At 44.8% G+C, this 18,491-nt stretch overlaps 2 protein-coding genes across 3 annotated transcripts in view; one reads left to right on the forward strand and one right to left on the reverse strand.

Annotated features, from left to right (window-relative positions):
* LOC135377525 (prolactin-releasing peptide receptor-like) overlaps positions 1-18,491 on the reverse strand; it is a 774,729-nt gene that overhangs the window by 627,417 nt on the left and 128,821 nt on the right. For both annotated transcript variants that reach the window (XM_064610011.1, XM_064610010.1), the window contains one exon: positions 12,840-12,871. Coding sequence is in view for 1 of the 2 variants with exons in the window: in XM_064610010.1 (XP_064466080.1) it covers positions 12,840-12,871 (32 nt within the window). In the remaining variant the exon portion in view is untranslated. The remainder of the gene's footprint in view (positions 1-12,839; positions 12,872-18,491) is intronic.
* The window catches only part of LOC135377526 (neuropeptide F receptor-like), a 414,003-nt gene that overhangs the window by 213,020 nt on the left and 182,492 nt on the right, over positions 1-18,491 (forward strand). The window lies entirely within an intron of this gene.

Here is an 18,491-nt window from a genome sequence, read left to right on the forward strand (position 1 = left end):
CTTCCGCGTATTTAATACATCTGTAAGGATAATGTCACTGACGTCCACGAAGCGAACATTTAAGGCGTATCGTCGTCATGGTAACCGTGCAGTTACAGGTGAATATTTCAGGCACGTAAGCCGTATCCAGCGCATGAGGCACCACACAGTATGGGCTGGTTGTTGCGGCGCTACGCGACGCATTGATATTTCTTAGAGGAGCATAGGCACCAGTTCATAAATTACAGAAGCTCCCACACTGTGGGTGTTTCGATAGGTAACACCGGCGTGGCGCAACACATTCCAGCTCATGTCAGTTTGCTGGCAAACTTCTTCATTCCCATTTCCCCCTCGTTATTATGTATTTTCGTGCTCCTGAAGAAGTTCACGCTAAATGAAAGTATAATAAAGCATCATCAGTATTCATATGTAGATATGTGAAAGCGTACAGCGCGAAGATGCGGATATATTTCATCGTAGTGCGGCGGAGAGAAATCTCCGCAAAAGTATTGCATCTCTACAGGAGAAACATGCATGGTCTATGACAAGGCTGTGCCTTTGCATAAAGCCACTTGAGATCGGTCGCGCGAGTTCGTTCCCAGGTTCGTGCTCATGGCAGGGGCCGGTTGAATGCAGCATATCTGAGAGCAAAATTGAGATCGTACTGCACCAGGTTCTCGTGTAGCGTTCTCAGATCACCTACAATATTCAAATGCGTTCTCAACCCAACAGTTGCTGCTGTTCTTGGTCGACACGAAGGATACCTTCATGCTTTGTCGTTCGCAAGGCATCGTGTGTTTTGTGGTAGCATCATCGAAAGTTGCCCAGCGAGCTTCACTGTATATTGTTCAACAAACGATGCTCGGCCTTATACATGCACATGGCATGCATACCTTAGGTATGTATTACATGCTAGACTCTACAGTCATTGCATACTGTAGGTATCTATCGTATGCATACTTTTAGCACTCCAAAAATCCAACGCTTTTTAAACTTCTCTCTTCCTTCTTTGTACCAGGGATGGGCAGTATTTAAATACATTGTATTTAAAATACTATGTAAAATATAAATACGTGTATTTATATTTTGTATTTAAATACAGAGTTGAAAAATGTATTTGTAATTATATTTATTCACCAATTTTGTGGTATCTATCTTTGCAAATAGTTTATAAATACTCCTACTAAATACGCAAGATACTGGTGTGTTCCATGGATTCGTGCCACCGTTGGAGTTGGAGGTGGGCGGACTAAACATAATACGGAGAGGTCACCTGACAAGTTCTGCTACTCCGAGAAAACAAAAAAAAAAAAAAGGGAAAGAAAAGGAAAAAAAAAAGAAAAAAAAAGATGACTAGGCTAAGCTGTACGGCGCAGTGTTCACGGGCACATGACCATCAGAGGATCGCGCCACACAGGAACCAGGGCGTCACGTACAGATGAACTAGTACTGAACATCCAGAGAACAACTTGAGATGAAGCCTGCGAGAGCCTTGAATGCGGCGTCTCTCTGGTTGGCGTCCCACGTCCCCAAGACCTTCTCTATGGAGAAAGCTCTGTTGTCCAGACGAGTTAGTGCGGCAGCAATGTCTTGCGTTGGGACTGATGTCTTCTGCACTCCATAAAAATATGTTCAGTATTTTCTTCCATCCCACACGCTGGGAAATCCGGGGAATCCGCCTTGCCCACCATATGCAGGAAATGCCGGCCATACGGGACGTTCAGGCGTGCACGATGTAGAAATGTTGCGATACTTCTGGCAGTCGAGGGAGGGATGCTGAATTTTAGTTCCGGGTCTATTCTTCTGAGAAGAGATGACCCACCATCACCTTGTAGCCATTTGCGTTTGCACATGTCGTCTGTCATGGACCTTAGTAGAAGTTTGATGTCCGACCCTGTATACATCACGACGTATTTGGTGGAAGCCAGGTGTGCAATTCCAGCTAGCTCGTCTGCAGTTTCGTTACCGCGGATGCCAATGTGCCCCGGAATCCATTGGAAGATAACGTCATGTCCAAGGTCCGTACATCTCTTGTATTCCGTTAGGATCTCCTTCACCGTTGAAGCTGTCTAACTGTTCCCCAAGAAAGCCAACATGGCCTCCAGTCCAGCTTTTGAGTCGCTGTAGACAATCCAGTGCGCAGGTCGCGCGTGCGTGGCTATGTATCTCACGGCAAGGTGTATAGCTACCAGTTCCGCTGTCGTGGAAGAGGTCCTATGGGATAACCCCACTATGCCCTCCTTGGAGTGCTGCGGTACCACGTATGCCGCTGCAGATCCGGATTTCGTCGTGGAGCCATCGGTGAACATAGCAATTCTTGGCTGGTTGTTCTCCAACATGGACAGGCAGTATTGTTTCAGGGCCGAAGGCGGCAGATTTGACTTTTGATGATGGGCACCTGGCACCGTGGTGTAGATGCGAGGACAGCCAAGCGACCGTCTTTTTGGACAGGACGTTACTTCTTCAATTTTGTGCAGGATGAGTACGTCTGCACACATGAACTTGTGTCAGACATTTGAGCATTATGTCCCTGTGTGGAAGTTATGTCGCGAAGAACTCTGGGGCGGCTGACTGGGGCACTATACTGAAGCCCAGTTACTTCCGAAGGGTCATCAAGACAGATTTCACATGTATTTCAATGCTGAAGACGATGCGACCGTTCTGGTATCGGTATCCCACCTTTGTTTTAAGCTTAGGTGTGTGTCCAAAAAGCTGCCTGGGAGAAAATAAAATTACAGAGCTCCTGCTACGAGCTGCAGAGCAGAAGGCCTAATGGATAGGCACGAAAGTATGGATAAACTCACAGAAGCCGAGGACATTCTGCAACTTCGAAGACACGCTTCCAAAGCCAAGTGTAAATGACAACAGTGCTCACCTACAGGTGCTGAAGTCTTTAGAAAAACCCCAAACAGATGCGGCCGTGCAAAACGATTATCCTGTTGAACGAAGCATCTCCGTCAAATTTAATACAAGCCTTTGTGGGCCAATTTCATTCCGCGCATCACCACCAGCAACGAGATACAGTATCGCCCCTGGCAATGAAGCTCCCCATTCACCATCGTTACGTAGAGTTGTTGTTGTTTGTTCTTTGTGATTGAGATTCTATAGCTGAACAGAAGACGCCTAGAGATCTTCGAGAAAGTTCCAATATTAAAACTGACGTGATGATCTAACAAATAAATGGTATTGTTCATTGCTGATTTGCTGTTATGATAATCGTTATTTCTGTAGTTCCAGATGACATCTTCCTCACAGTATTTATGGTAGAAGTTACGGTACTTAAATACTGTATTTACATTTTGTACTTAAATAGTCAATTTGAAAAGTATTTATACAGAAGATTTAAATACCTCTTTCAAAACAAGTATTTTGTGTATTTTTATTTAAATACTGAAGAAATGTATTTTGCCCATCCCTGGTTTGTACTTTGTAATACTTTCTTTCATTCTCCTTTTTTTTTCTTTTTTTTTCACTTATTCTGGCATCATTCTCTTCGATATTGGGAGCCAGCAACAACAGTGAGGCCCAGCAATCTGATCCTATGGCTTGCGTTTCGCTACTTTCGCCGTAAGATTAGAAAACTTTGATCTAGTTTCAAGTCCCGTCGTCTAGTCAAGCCCCAATGATGACTGTAGGAGCAACGTCGTCTTGAAAGTCGATACGTATATGTCGAAATCTCGTTCGGAATGTGGTTTGTTAGTACGACCTAGCTCGGGCTAGATTTGTGGACAAACACTATACATACGACGACACACGAACTCAGGCTCGTGAACATGACGAAGCCTGATGGCCATCGTTGGAGAAGGTGTCCGAAAAGATACGGCTAACGAAAGACCGGAGTAGAACGAGGCCAATGACCAATAATATGTAAAAAAATTACGTTCTTAAAATTAAATTCTCAAAATATTAATTACTTTATTTCTATGTGGCCTTCTTATTACTTATTGATTTTTATTTTAACAATTCAGGCCTATCAAGTTGCCGGCGCTGCTTTACCATTCTGCGTGATTTGCTTCTGAACAGTGAGAGGTATATTGCATCTGCAACTGCTATGTTCAAAAATTCATCGGGTCCAGTCTTTCATATAAAGCGAACACAACTATGCTAATTTATCTTTAGCTCCTCTCGGAATTAGTAGACAATGAATGTAGAATTCTTCTGCGGACGTCGCTCGTTTGCAATTCCTAAGGTAGGCTTCTCCTGCTGTCAGGTGAAGTATGCAGCCAAAGCACGCTTCACAGGAGCCGATTGCGAGCTTCGTCGAAATAAACCCTGTCCGTGTAAGACAACGCAAATGCCCAACCACCACCAGCAGCACACGCACACCGCAAGCCCACACCGTGGCTAACCTTTCCCTTTCCTCCTTCTTACTTTGCATTAAACATATCCCCCCCCCCCACACGCACCACACTACTGAAGACTAATTTGACACCACCCTGGACTGATTTCATCCGATGGTAAGCAACTTCCTCCAATACATGCGGCCGCCGAGTACGGCGACCACCAAAATGAGACATGAAATAGATAAAGTGCAATGAAATCGACAACTGAAATGCCAAGTGGATTTATCCGTTGGCGCGTTGTTTCCGCTTCCCTGTCTGTGTCGTGTATCAAGACCATCCGTTCATTGATTAGCCGTTGCACTAAATTCTTGTGCCGCGCTCGATACCGCAGAGCGTACAAATCGTGTTTTGATGGAGGAGAATGCCACCGTACTTGAAAATTGCTCCATAGTCCATGACAACGCTTTAACGAAATGCTCCGCCGCTCAAATTCAATCCAGATTGATCATGCTCTGTTAGACGCATCGCCGAAGTCACTTCTCGGCCTTTGTGTACCATGCTATCCAAAATGAAGTCGCGAGATTACGCTTCGTCGTCTGTGGACCACAATACCACATTGCGCACCTTTATGTTTAAAGAAGTAACACCCACAAGCTAACCAAGGACCGCTCATATCATCTTGCAGCCCGAGGCGACGTTTAATGTGCAGAAAAACAGACTTCAGGCGCTCGGTGCGTTTACCAGGACAGGGCGAGCAGCGCGGCTGCTGAAGCCAGGTGCTGCTAAAGTCACGACGGTTCCTCCTCGAATCGAGAAGAGCAACAGCTTCTCTGAGTCGTTATGTACAATTCGTACACTAGGGGGGCAAAAAGAAAAAAAAATGAAAGTGGAGACGTTCTAACGTTTATAAACCTTTTCTCTCACTTCAACAAAGGAAGGAAGGAACGTATGATTTCGCACTAGCTCAACCGGTAATGCTCGCACGTCGCTTTTTTTCCGTTCCCATGTTTGGTTACAGCATACAGATTATTGGCGCGCGTAGCTTCGACCGAATATTTAAATATCGAAGGAACACTGAAACGTTTTTGATACGCTGCACGTGGCTCAAACATGGCAAGAGACAGAAAGACAGCGTGACATCTTTAGAAGTCGGCCCAGGACGCACGTTCCCCCCAGAACGTTAGTCGTGACGTTACCCACCTCTGTGAGGCCCATAACGACGAGCTCTTTCACGAGCAACACCACCACAGCGTGGCATGGTTTTAAGGGACGTCTTACGAATCGAACCCATTCCGAGTTTCAGAAATACGGAAAATTATGTCGGGAAACAAGTAAATGCATGACTGATCTGGGAAGGATCTGGCGTGCCAGGAGTGGGAATGAAATGGTATGAATTGGGAGTGCTAGTTCCTACGCGGTCGCTGGCAGTATTTGTTCGCGGAATTTTGGTTGCACCATAGCAACGTATCTCACTATTTTTCAGGGCCCCCTTGCACGAACGTTGAGGCTACTCGTCAGTGCTGCCCTTGGTAGCTTTCCCGGTGCTAAAAGAGAAGCGTCGAGAACAGCACCATGTGCAGAAAGCACTACCGAAGCTACCGAGGGCAGCACTGAGGAATATAGATTCAACGTTCGTGCATGCTGGCCCAGATGTAATCAATAATTTGATTGCACTAGTGTAAACGTGTGAACTCGCGATCTTTAGTCCGAAGACAAAAGGGCACGACGCCAGTCCGCCACGTGATTCTGAAGAGGCCCCGAACACCTAACCGTTTATGCGAACGAATATCAGATATCGTCGAAAGGGCAGCACCAGTCTAGAAATAAAGATGCTTCCGAGCAGTCGTGTGTTTTAAGCCAGACAACCAAAAGACAATAGTCTATACTACATACATCACACCTCTGTCTGACCCTTTCTTATTAATGCGGCAGAATTGCAGGTGGTTTGAAATGTGGCGGCCGTCGAAAAACTGCCACACGGCGGTAGGAATCGAACCATGCGCCTCTTGATTACCGGTCAAGTGCGCTAACCATTATACTACACTGGCACGGCTTACCGATGACTTGACAAGGGACCTCATTCAACGAACAGGACACGCCACTTGCTCTGTTCACGTTCTATCCATTCATTCAGACTTACAACAATTACTTTCCATCAAGCAGTTGGCTGCCGAGAGGTGTGACAGCAACAATAGGTGCCTTATAGGTGTGGAGGATGAGGTTCATTAGTTTCTGCATATCACACCATTTATACCAAAGCCGAATCCTAGTCTGCCTCGTTTAGCTTTGGCTCCCACACATTTTGCGTTGGATAGCAAAACTCAGCAGCTAGATATCCCAAGTTGAGCTATTTGTTACTGAGTTTTGTTAGTGTTCTTAACTGATAGCTACACGTAGCTTATTCTTACGTTTTCGATATGCATGTATTTAGTACAACCTGCACTCTACGCGCGTTAATCGAAAATATAGAAATAAAGACAGGCTCACAGACATTCCCCTCGTCGCGTTATAGAGGAAAGTGCCACCTACACCATCCTTGCGTAGTGTGAAAACCTTTCTTTCTCTCTCTCTCTCTCTCACATCGTAGTTTTTTTTTTTTCAGTTTTTAAAATCCAACTAGAAAATGTTGAAGGGGAATAGTACCTTGGAGAAACGCCTCATCGCATCATCTCTGCCCTTATCGACGCACGTCAGGCATGTTTACTGAACGCTATGAGCGATCGACCTGCAACACAAAACCATGCAGTGACACCCACCCAGCGACAAACCCGTTGCGTCCGTTATGCGACCGGATTCATCCTTGATCCACGATTACACTTTGCGTGAAAATAGCGTTATACGATACCGTGGAACCTCATCCTGGTCCATACAACAGCAGCAATTTATACACTCTATTGTAGAGAAGAAATTTTTCGCGGAATTTCGCCTTCATGCAAAAGATAAAGCAGCTCTCCGCGAAGTGATATACTAAAACAGAAAAGGAGGAAAAACTCATTTTGAAGGAAATGCACAACTTCCGTTACTCCCCTTTTGTGTATCTGCTAATGCTCTGAGTACAGCCGTAAGGCTTAATACGTGATAATGTGAAACTAGGCCGTGTGGAAAGGCTGTCGCTGAGAGGGAGCGCCACCTTTTTCTAAAAGGCGGCGAGGCGAATGAACATAAATAATGTTTGTCGGCCTGGTACGAAATGAACAGCAGCGTGCCGTAATGATTTAGAATAAAGTGTCAGAATGCTTCCTCAGAAAATGTAAATTTGTTTCTGTACGAGGGTGCGCCTCCCGTGGAACTGCACGTTCGAGACATTCATGCATCTCAAAATGTGCGAGACGATGTAGTGTGTGTCAATGTGGGGAAAGGGATGGGGGGGGGGGGGAGAGCGCTTCAGACATCGGGTTCTATCATTGCCTTCATTAGAGTTGCCCAATATGTGAAAGCACATGGCACAGCAACTGGCGGGTTTCATAGGAAGGCTCGAAATAGCTTGCTTCAGATTGCATTCTTCAGGACCTCCACATACCACGAGTTCGCGTCTCGCAATACGCTATGCAAGTAGGTCAACCTCTCGCGCAGCCCCGCAGCTTTTCCCTTTCTCCTCGTGCACGCAGTATGGTTTCACTGGATGGCTCTCAAATAAGGTACCACAACAACTGCACGTGAAGTCCACGTTGCTTCATCTCTTTCAGCATAATATTGTGGCCCGTCTGCGAATGCCCCTTACTCCGTGGCCCCCATATTGCTCCTTCCTGAGCGGACAGACGCTTTGGCACGTGCTTTTTCCAACCTCTTCTTTCTCTCATGCGCGGAGACGTAGTGTCGTAGCGTATACAAAAAAAATAACAACAACAACAACAATAATAATAATAATAGATCACCATGTATGGGTTTCACTATAACTGCAGGGTATCCCAAAAGCACTTTGCTGTTCCGGCACTCTCTACCGTGTTTACACACCTTGCGATGCTGAAATATGGCAGAAAGCTGGAAACTTCAGAACAGTTTAAAACTACATGAAACAGAAAAATGATGATAATAATAATAATAATGTTTTATTGGTGCCCAAGGACGGTCGTGATGACCCTAATGTTGGCGCACACAAATACAATATAATGTACTCCAAATAGACACAATATACATACAAATACAATAATACAATATGCACTAACAACAAGACACGCGCGTCAACCAAAAAACAAGAGACTGTACATGAAGAAAGGAAAAAAAATACATGACTTGAATTGAAAACGAGAAAAGAGCACACGCACATTGTAATGTGAGAAACACATACAAACGCACGGCAACAAAAGGGAAAATTATCTGAAAAAGTCAAAGAAAAGAAAGTTCCGAAAAATGAGAAGAGATATGACACCTAAATGATGTACATGATGATGAACAACAACTTTATTTTTGGCTTTGGAGAATGGGGAGGTTCATCACCATGATGATGAAAAAATATCAAGAGATGAAGGAAGCGAGTTAAACAAGATTTGGCACCGTGTAAGGGGGTTATTAGGACAGCAGTGGTTGACATAGAACGTTGGGGGGTTACAGAGTAGCACGTGGAAGACAAAAATTTAGGCGGCCTAACAGGAAAGGGGAATCGAATATCGAGTGCACATAGTTATAAAGAAACATCATGTCATGAATGTGGCGGCGTTTAACAAGAGGAAGCAAGTGCAGGTAATTTGAAAGCTTGTCATAGTCATACGATAAAAATGCGGGGACATTCCGCAAGAAACGCGAATGAATAATATGAAGTGCCCTCTTTTGCACAGCTTCAAGACGTTTGATATCGGGGGCACATAAAGCATTCCATACTACTGACGCATATTCAAGTCGGGGAAGGACGCAAGCTTTATAGAGAGTAAGAAATGCTGTGTGAGAAGAAAACATTTTAACATGAGAGGAAAATATTTTACATTCACGAAAAGAAAGATGAATGTTCCGATTTATGAAATTATGATACGTGTTAGGGGCCCGGAATGATTTTATTATTGTTTTCGAACGACTGAGCCTAATTTCTTGCCTAAATGAGCGATGCAACGCGATGCAAGAATGCCAGTCACGGCACCGTGATGCATTACGTGATAGGTGACGCATCCTTCAAATTCCATCAAGCGGCGCAACCAACTCCTCTACACCTCTCAACTGTTTATGAAGTCGACGAAGATGATAAGGGTGTCTCGCGGTTGTCACCTGCATAAAATATCTGCCCTCCCGAGCAGCAAGAGCATCTGCGAAGTTTCCTCTTGACAGACTGTACATTTGCAGCAAGATTCAGAAGAAGAAGAAGAAGAAAAAAAAAGACGCTTGCTGCAGCAGAGTGGTGTTCTATCAGGATCTCAAGAGACGTCAGCGATGGCGCTAACTCATTTCTGACGGCTGTTTTACTCGGGAGCATGAGATTGATAGTGAGGTCTGAAGTCACGCAAGGGCATGCGGAACACTTGCCCATAGGTGATTGATAGCTAGGGCGGACACGTCTTGTATCCGCGTGTAAGAGAACGTTCAACAACAGTATCGAAAACGAAAAAAAAAATAATAATAACAATAAAGAGGTACCAGGCACATTAACTTGTGGCAAGCAGTACTGCTGTCTGCTACACTTATATACGTTTTGACACGCTACATTTTGGTGGACGTATCAGCAGGTTCCCGTGAAAGTTTTCAAATTGAAAATTTGTTCCGCCCTGGGTAATGTTACACTCCTTATGCGCTGCTTGCTTCATTGCACGATAAAACCCTTGTGTCGACCTGGAGTATATGGCTCGTGGAAAGACTTGTCGGGAAACACAGTTTTCGCATCTTCACATCAAGGAGGATCAATATCAAAGGATGTCAAAATCAGTGTGCTTAAGACCCGTCATGCTGAGTACTCGCATCTTCTTTCTGTATTTGATTGGGTGGTGGAGCTCGGCACCGTTCGTATCGTGTTTCGTCTGCGTTGCATGTAAATACAATGTCACGCAGGATATTGTTACTAAAGCTACACCGTTCTTGCCACGCGATCCCCGTTCTCTACGTCATTCATCACCCAGAACGAGGATTTGTCAGTGTGCATGAACATTTCATGTTCACATGAGAGATTTCTAACATCGCAAGGGAAACGCCGTTGTATAATGTTTGTCTCACTAAAATGGTGGCGCGATATAGAACACGTACGTGTCACCGGTCCTTGAAAAGTAAAGCTAACGAAGCAAAAAGAAAAAAAAAGTAATAATAATAACTGCGTCCAAATAAATGCTCTTCATCGGGCGGAAACTGGCCGTACGCTACTGGAGGCGGCATTTATATGTACCTGGAAGTAATTGACGCGTGATAACCCGCATGCGTAGCTGTTACTATTATTTGTATCTGCATATTTATATGCGTGTTAGGTCTTCACACGTTACCAATATCGACTGGCCTCTTATGACTGTTCTTGGGCACAAATAAATTTATTATTATTGTTATTATTATACCTGTAAGTAGAAGCTTTGCCTGTTGTGGGGTGAAACACCCCATCTCATCGTCATCATTTATTATTGTTGTTGTTGTTGTTGCCTGTTTTAGCGTAGAGATGCATTACTTACCCATGTACAAAAAACTAATTGAAGGTGCACGGTATAAGAATCCGAAACCATCCTGTATAAAGCATACTTAAGAAAGAAGTTGATCAGAGTCGAGTTGTGCCACTTTGTGGAGCACTTCGGCCTTCTCGTAGTGGATCTCGTAAACGTCTGCTTGACAGTACCACCAACCTGTCCGTCTCATCATGGACGCCCTTCGACCAAGCGCTGCTCGTCAAACCACTTTCTCCAAGGCTTACCAGCAGGATGAAAGATGAAAGTCACTGAAAAGGTTAGCCAGCTGTAGGGATCGAACCCACATCTTCTGGATTACCGGTCCAGGGCTCTACCAATTGAGCTAAGCTAACACCTGAGCCCTGGACCGGTAATCCAGAAGATGTGGGTTCGATCCCTACAGCTGGCTAACCTTTTCAGTGACTTTCATCTTTCATCGTTGATTTCTTAGGCAACTTGAGGCTTTGTTTGTATCTGTCCCTTCTATGTTGTTCCTGCCCCAGAACATCAGTTTCTCTCTTGTTCTTACCAGCACCCCGATCTGGAGACTTGCTCCCATGTTTTCGTCCGCTGTGATTCTGTGCGGAAACTTCTTCGAACCATCCCAGTTACTCAACGGAGCCCCACCACTTCACTGTAATTATCAATGGCCGGCCAGGCACGGTTTCCCTCGAACGGTTGATGCTCGCTTACTTGGGCTAAAAACATTGTTTCCATATCACTGTCCATCCAATACACCAATGCACAGCGCACCTTCCACTGCCACCTAGACACCTTGAACGTATTCGTGTTTCTTGGTCTCCCAGCTAGTTTTCCTATCACTCATTACTTCCAGCAGCTCACTAGTGAGGGCAATGTGGCAGTGGCATTGTCAGTGCCATTACGACACGCACGGGTTTGGCCCACGCTAATAAAGCACTGGTTGGAAGCAAGCTTGCAACCAGAATAGTTCGCGGACCATTCCTTCTTACACTGTCTGGAAATTCAACAAGCTTTTGAAACACGTTGAACACTCTTTTGAAAGCCTTGGATTCGGTGAATCACTTTTCTTATTCGGAAAAGTGGAATACTCTAGGATTTTTGTCCATCTATTATTCATGTTTGCAAACGCATATCTACTGTATGTACCCAGGAGCGGTTTCTATTCTAATCTTTACCCAAGTGTCAGTCTCTTCTATGACCCAAGCAGCTGCCTCTGAAACCCTGCTTTTTTAATATTTTGGTGGGCTATACTTGCCACAAATGTAAACTTTTTTTGCCCTCTTTAGTATGCGGACGGTTAAACTATTACGTGATATCAAATTCGGAAATGCCTGCCTTCTGCTTCAAGGTGACATTACCCCTGTCGTTAAATTTTGTGGAGACGCCTGTCTACCACTGCTCATAATATGGTTTACAAAATAAGTTAGCGTAACTAACTAATCTCGAGACTAGGGAACACGAAGGGACAGACACAACACGTCTCTCGGGGTAGTCAGACACAACACGTCTCACGTTGTCTCGGGGTTTTTACATTATGCATCATCTTCACCAGCTCGCTTGCTTCCTAGCCATTTTTTCATTAACTAATCTCGATCTCCTACGGCTCAGTATGAAGATGCTATACTTAAACTAACAGGTCCAAAGCATAACAAACATTTATCGAAAAGAGTGCAATTGATTAGTTGATTAGAAGATGCGTAGATTTCCGAAGCGTGTTCAAATCTTGTTGTTTGTGTGCGTGTGTCTGCACTCGTTCTAGCATTACGCCATCTGTCCGCAACCAATATTTTTTTTTAATGGAGAGTACATCATTGTTATCATCACCCATTGTCATACGTTGTCATCTTCACCAATCATTGGGGTAGTATCGTTCCATAGTGTCGTTATGTCATTTGCACCCAGCGCATGTATCATGGAAAATGGAAAAGGTAACCAGCGGTACAAAAAGGGACAAGTGAAGTAGAAGAAGACACACAAACGCATGATGCATGTATCATGTAGTCTTGTGAACACTGTGAAGGTGCACACTTACTTGGATTAGTCGGTTGTTCACGGTCACGTCACCTGTAAAAAGGTACAAAGGTAAATAAAGAATTAAGGCTAAATAATAGAATAATAGAACAAGGGATGCAGACTTTTGTTGCAACAATTGATCCTGCAATGCAACAGGAGTGTTAGGAATGTCACGCTAAATGTGTGCATGAACGTTTGAACCCCCAGCGTAAGACTTTCTTTCGAAGCTTCGAGGCGAGCACTCTTCACAACATATTTATCACAGATAGTTTATATCACACTTTACGATCAATGCTTCCATCTATTTGCGAAAGGAGCAAGTAATACTGATGAGTATGCATGAAATCAGTAACGGTTTGGGCCCCTTGAACACGTCTCAGTACCACTCCTTATTATGGGATCATATAAGCGGAATAGCTAATAGTGTATAAGGATTATAAATTATGCAGCGTTTCCCACAGGCGCGGGCGAAGAAGAGCGCGTCTCACAGTAAATAGTCGGTAATATTGGGAGGCGTGGTAAAAGACCCCATGCCATCGATCGTCATTATCTATTCGTTGTTGTTGGCAAAGAATGGGTAAGCCGTTTTTCCAAGTGGAAGCCCTAATTCCTTCTCACATATGAGTAGAACTTAGTATACCGGGCGTTTCACGAAGGTCCCCCGACCGAATAATTCTCACACGGATGGCGCTATCGAAACGCTTTCTTTTCAGTGAGCATTCCTGAGACATCGGCCAAGAACTGAGCAGTGAGCGGCGCATTTGCATATGCTTGCTCATTAAATAAAATTCCTAACTTTTAAATTTCACTTCGGTCGCTTTCGGAACCTCTGTTTCACCGACCGGAACATCGAGCGAAAAATGTTCCAGCATAAAAGACACATCGACATTCAGCGATTTTTTGAGTAATTAATTGGTTTCGGTATTCATATTTCTTGCGCGGAGCAGCGTACCAATGCGCTCTTTCGCTCAGCTATCCGGCTGCCAATTACGTGTTCGTCCGCCTGGTTCACGCACGGGGATGACGGAAGATAAGGAACAGCCCTAACGCCCAAAGGCCTGTAGCTATCGGCCAGGAGGCGCTGTTATCAGTGGGAGTCAGCGCCGCGAGCGGGAGAAATTAACAACTCGTGTATACCATCTCCGACACAGCCAGATACGGCGTGCCGCAATGTGGAAATGGAAATAGTTTTCTTGGAAAAGTTGGGAGTCCCTAAGCGACTTCTTGGGAATAGCCTTCAAATTCCCTGACGATAGTTCTATGGGTTACCGCTACGGTCCACTGTTTTATACTTGCGTTGCTATAGATTGCATTGAACATCATTTATCACTATTTGACATTGAACACTATTATCGGGTATAGAATTCGAGATACAGTTGAAACTACGTCTTGACATTAACACCCGACAACAGTGCGTTTTCCAGCCGGGCTCGCGACACATTGCGCGTGACATATGCTACGGCCATCACGTATCGCGCGAAGAGCGCCGTGCACGTGTTTTATCTCGACGAGTACCCAGCCCCTCGTTAGCTCGTACCGCGTGCAGATGATAAAGCCCCTTGGGGCTTAATCGCACGTGATAAAACACGCGCACGGCGCTCTTCGCACGATACGTGAAGGGTGTAGCATACGTCACGCGCAATGTGTCACCAGCCCGTCTTTTTAAATCCCCACGTCACCCCCTCCACCCGTCTTTTTCAATTTCCCACCACTCGTTAGACGTGCAAGCGATTAAGCCCCAGATCATTTTAAACGTGTTGGTGATTGAGCTGGCTGTACCGATTCACGAATTTGTGTATGGAATTATATTGCCAATACTTTGTTGATATGTTTGGTGGCCTAATTTTTCTTGATATGCTATTCGAGGCAACGCATTTCTCTGATACCTCAAGGGACCATCTTCACGTATAGTTGATTTGGAGATAATGGAGCATTTCCATGTACGCGTCCCTCCTGGCGGCGAGAGACGGCATGATGAGAAGACGACGAAGCAACGATGACAAATTAACACCATGTAGGCGTAGCTGGCATTTTTTGAGAATATAGCAGAATAACATTTGTTTTGAACGGCGCAGCCAGCTCCTGTGGAAGCACAGAATACGTGATACACCCCAAAAAACCACACGAAAACTTGTTAAGGCATATTCATAACACGCGATGTTTTCATGCCAACGATCATGGCGGCGCTCGTACAGTTCGACGCAACACATTACAGGCATTGCGAGCAGCTACAAAGCGCATGCGCCAACACTGGCAAAGAGAAAGATGTTGGGGACGGAGAGCGTCACACGTGATTTCTTCGTCGGCATTCACACGGACCCATCTTTCTTCATGCAAAGCTGCCGCTTCTTTCGGTGATGTTTTTACGGTGGGAAGCGGAAGAACCACATACACCTACATTTATGCTTTTGATGTTTCGGCATTTGACACATTACAGGCATTGCGAGGAAAAGCTTCGCCAACTCGCATCGCAACCTACAGCGTGTTTTGATGTCAGCAAACATGGCGGCCGCAGCCAGAAGTGGCTGGGCATGCGCATACGCGTACCCAGAAATGGTCCATTCAGTGACATTCTTGGAGCAGGGGACATATGGGACACTCGATCTTTAACCATACAAAGGCAACGGACTGTATCACTGTGCCATCAAAACACTTGCCTGTGCTAACATGGATTATCTAAGAAGAAAAAAAACTGAAATCCGAAATTACAGCACGGTCTTTTCATGCCAGGGCAAAATGCGCTCGCTCAAGACTCGCTTCCTTCCATCCAACAACAGCAATGGTTGTTTTCGTAACGCGGACCGATCTGCCTTTTTATTTCACGTTGGGAACTCTTTCAACTGCTCGCCGTCATTTGATATATGGAGCAAGACAACGCGAAACCCATGAAAGTTTTACTGATTTCCGTGTGTGCAGAGTTTGACGTGCGGGGCCTTCCTGTCTGAGAACCAGAATAATTTGTCATCCCATACGAACTACGGCCAGCGCAAACTAAAATAAATCCACCCCCATTTCTGATCCACGGGACGTGATGGTGGACAACTTTCCAACAGATAACGCCTTGCTGCGCTGCTGCTGTTTGGCAGTGTGGCGATACGGCATAAGTCAAAAGTGTGGGAACCTGTTTTAAATATTCATAGTTCGAAATCTACTGATCAGGTCAGTGGAGAACACTGACATCTCGCTAAACAGCAGCGTTCTGTTCCCATTCGTCCTTTGGCTTGTGGCCGTGTGTAGATTTGTCAAAGTGTAGACTTTATGTATCATAATGTGGAATGGACCGTGTGATGTGTAGTCTCACGGCACCTGATAAGCACATTATTTTGCGTTACACACATTGATTACCATTCAATCCGAGAGGGTTACGCACATGTGTGTGTGAGTAGGTTAAGAAAAATGGCAGTGTGTCACAGTCCTCGAACAAAGGCAGCACCCCACACGAGTATATTGCGGTTCTGTTTCCCGGTTGCTTAAAAAAAACATCTGTCCGGCACAGCAACACGGGAAAGAAACTGCGCGAATGGCTGGCGCTCTGTTAGCAGCCATTCACACAATCATAGTAATCATAGTCGAGGAGGGATTGTTTGCTAGTTATACTCATTTTCACACTCTTGTCATCATTAATGGGCATCTGCCATCTTCTGCACCTAGTGATCATACATAAAGATTCTTCGAGGTTCACTTCATCTGATTGCGAAGAAACTTCGGAATAACGAATACAATCGTCAGTGAAAAGTTTGACATTGACACTAGTAATCTCAGTTATGTCATTCATCAAAATAAGAAACAATAGGGGTCCGAGAACTGACCCCTGCGCAATTCCTGAGGTTACTGGTGGAAGATCAGAGGTAACTGCATCATAGTCAACAAATTGGTATCTATATTGCTTATATATGAAATTAGGCACGTTAGCAGACGCGAGTTCTTTACCAGAACTTCTAACTTTACCAATAATTTCCCACGTGACTATTTATCAGAAGCTTTCTCGAGATCCAAGAATATTTACATCAACCTGCTTCTTTTCGTCAATGCACTTGGATAAGTAATGTGTAAACTCGATCAATAGCAGGATCGTAGAAGATTTCTTTCTGAAACCGTATTGATTAACATTGATTAAGTTGTGGTGGTCCAACAAGGTGGACATGTGCGAGTGCAATACGTGCTCAAACACCTCTCAACATGTGCAAAGCAACGAGATGGGGCGGTGGTCCTCTAGTAATGTTGCATTCTTCTTTTTGCCCCAAAATGGCGAAATCTTGGCGGTTTCGAAACAGTGCCCAATAATTCGACCAATTTCGACGGATAAACAACATAGCTTTGGGTGTGCATTAATTAGCAGAGCAACACGTATGGCAAGTCGTTCTCAGCCAATCAGCTTACCTCATGGTGTAGTCACGCTGTGCTTATGGACGTGAGCATGCTACACGGAGACATTTACTTTTGAGAGTTTAGTAACAACGCATATCGCAGCGACGAATACATTACTGAATTTGTTCTGAGCAATACAAACCGCCGGCACTGGAAGCTTTGAAAGCCACGAAGTACAGTCTCGTGGCCTAAGTGCGTGAAGTTAAAAGATCGTATTTCTGTATGGTGAGCATGATTTCTTGGAATGTAAACGCCGTTAGTCGCATTCTACAACAGGCGTAACAGTCAACATATAAAATTGCCGATATTGTAATACGCTAGCTGATTATGTTGTGCAATCACGTCTGCTGAATTCGGGTCAGTGAATGCTCGTGTGGCCGCGTTTTACATTTGCAAAAAATAGTCTGCCTCCCATGTTAAGTGGAAGCGTCTGCCTCATTACGCCGTGCGCCGAGGCCACTTTGTTTTTCGTTCCAAGAATTCTTAATTTGCTAGGGTCAGCCTCATTTTAGCGATTTCACTTTCAGATTTGAGACGGCAATATCGATCACTGTCATCGCTGCGACACGTGCCAAATAACCTGCGGCGAGTTTCAATCTTCGTATTAAGCTAAGGTGCGACCGGTTAATTAGCGTAACGAGCAGAAAGGTCACTTAGGACGCGCATGGGCGTTATGAGAAGTTTTCCTTGTTCCGCGCCAATGATTATGAGGAGAGCTATGTGACGAACAAAATAGCGTAAAGGCGCAGGCAAGCTGGTGAATAACTTCGGCAGTCTTCGTGTTTTGTATTTACTTCGTACGTATATGCTCATAACGTCCTTCCATTTTCCTTGGTGAGCCGGTGGTTTCCGCGGACTTGTCAGGACTGCAAAGCAAGTTGCTGTGGAATGCATTGTAAGAAATGTGGTCTGGACGCTGACTCACAGACTAAAGTGTTTACTGGCAAAGTAGCGAACATGGAATGAAAGCGAATGATATGTGGGGGGGATGACGATCAATAATAATAATAATTTAAAAAAAAAGAACTAAGGTCTGCCTGCTCAGCCAAGGCGGCAAGTTTCGCTCCTGAAAAAAAAAAGAAAGAAGAAGAAGTTAAGACAGATTAAGACAGTTAAGATATGTGCATGTATGCGCTCATGCAAAGGTAGGTACCGCGCGCCCCCGCTTCGCTCTTCTTTCTCAACATTCTCCGAGCCCGGACCGCGCAAGACGTTAGAGCTCCAGACGTTAGAGCTTATGGAGATGTTAGATGGGTAGTTGCAGATCAGTTCCATCTGACACCACTGCCAACGAGTCGTAGGA

The sequence above is a fragment of the Ornithodoros turicata genome, chromosome 1, assembly GCF_037126465.1.
Source record: "Ornithodoros turicata isolate Travis chromosome 1, ASM3712646v1, whole genome shotgun sequence".
Taxonomy (NCBI): Eukaryota; Metazoa; Arthropoda; class Arachnida; order Ixodida; family Argasidae; genus Ornithodoros; species Ornithodoros turicata.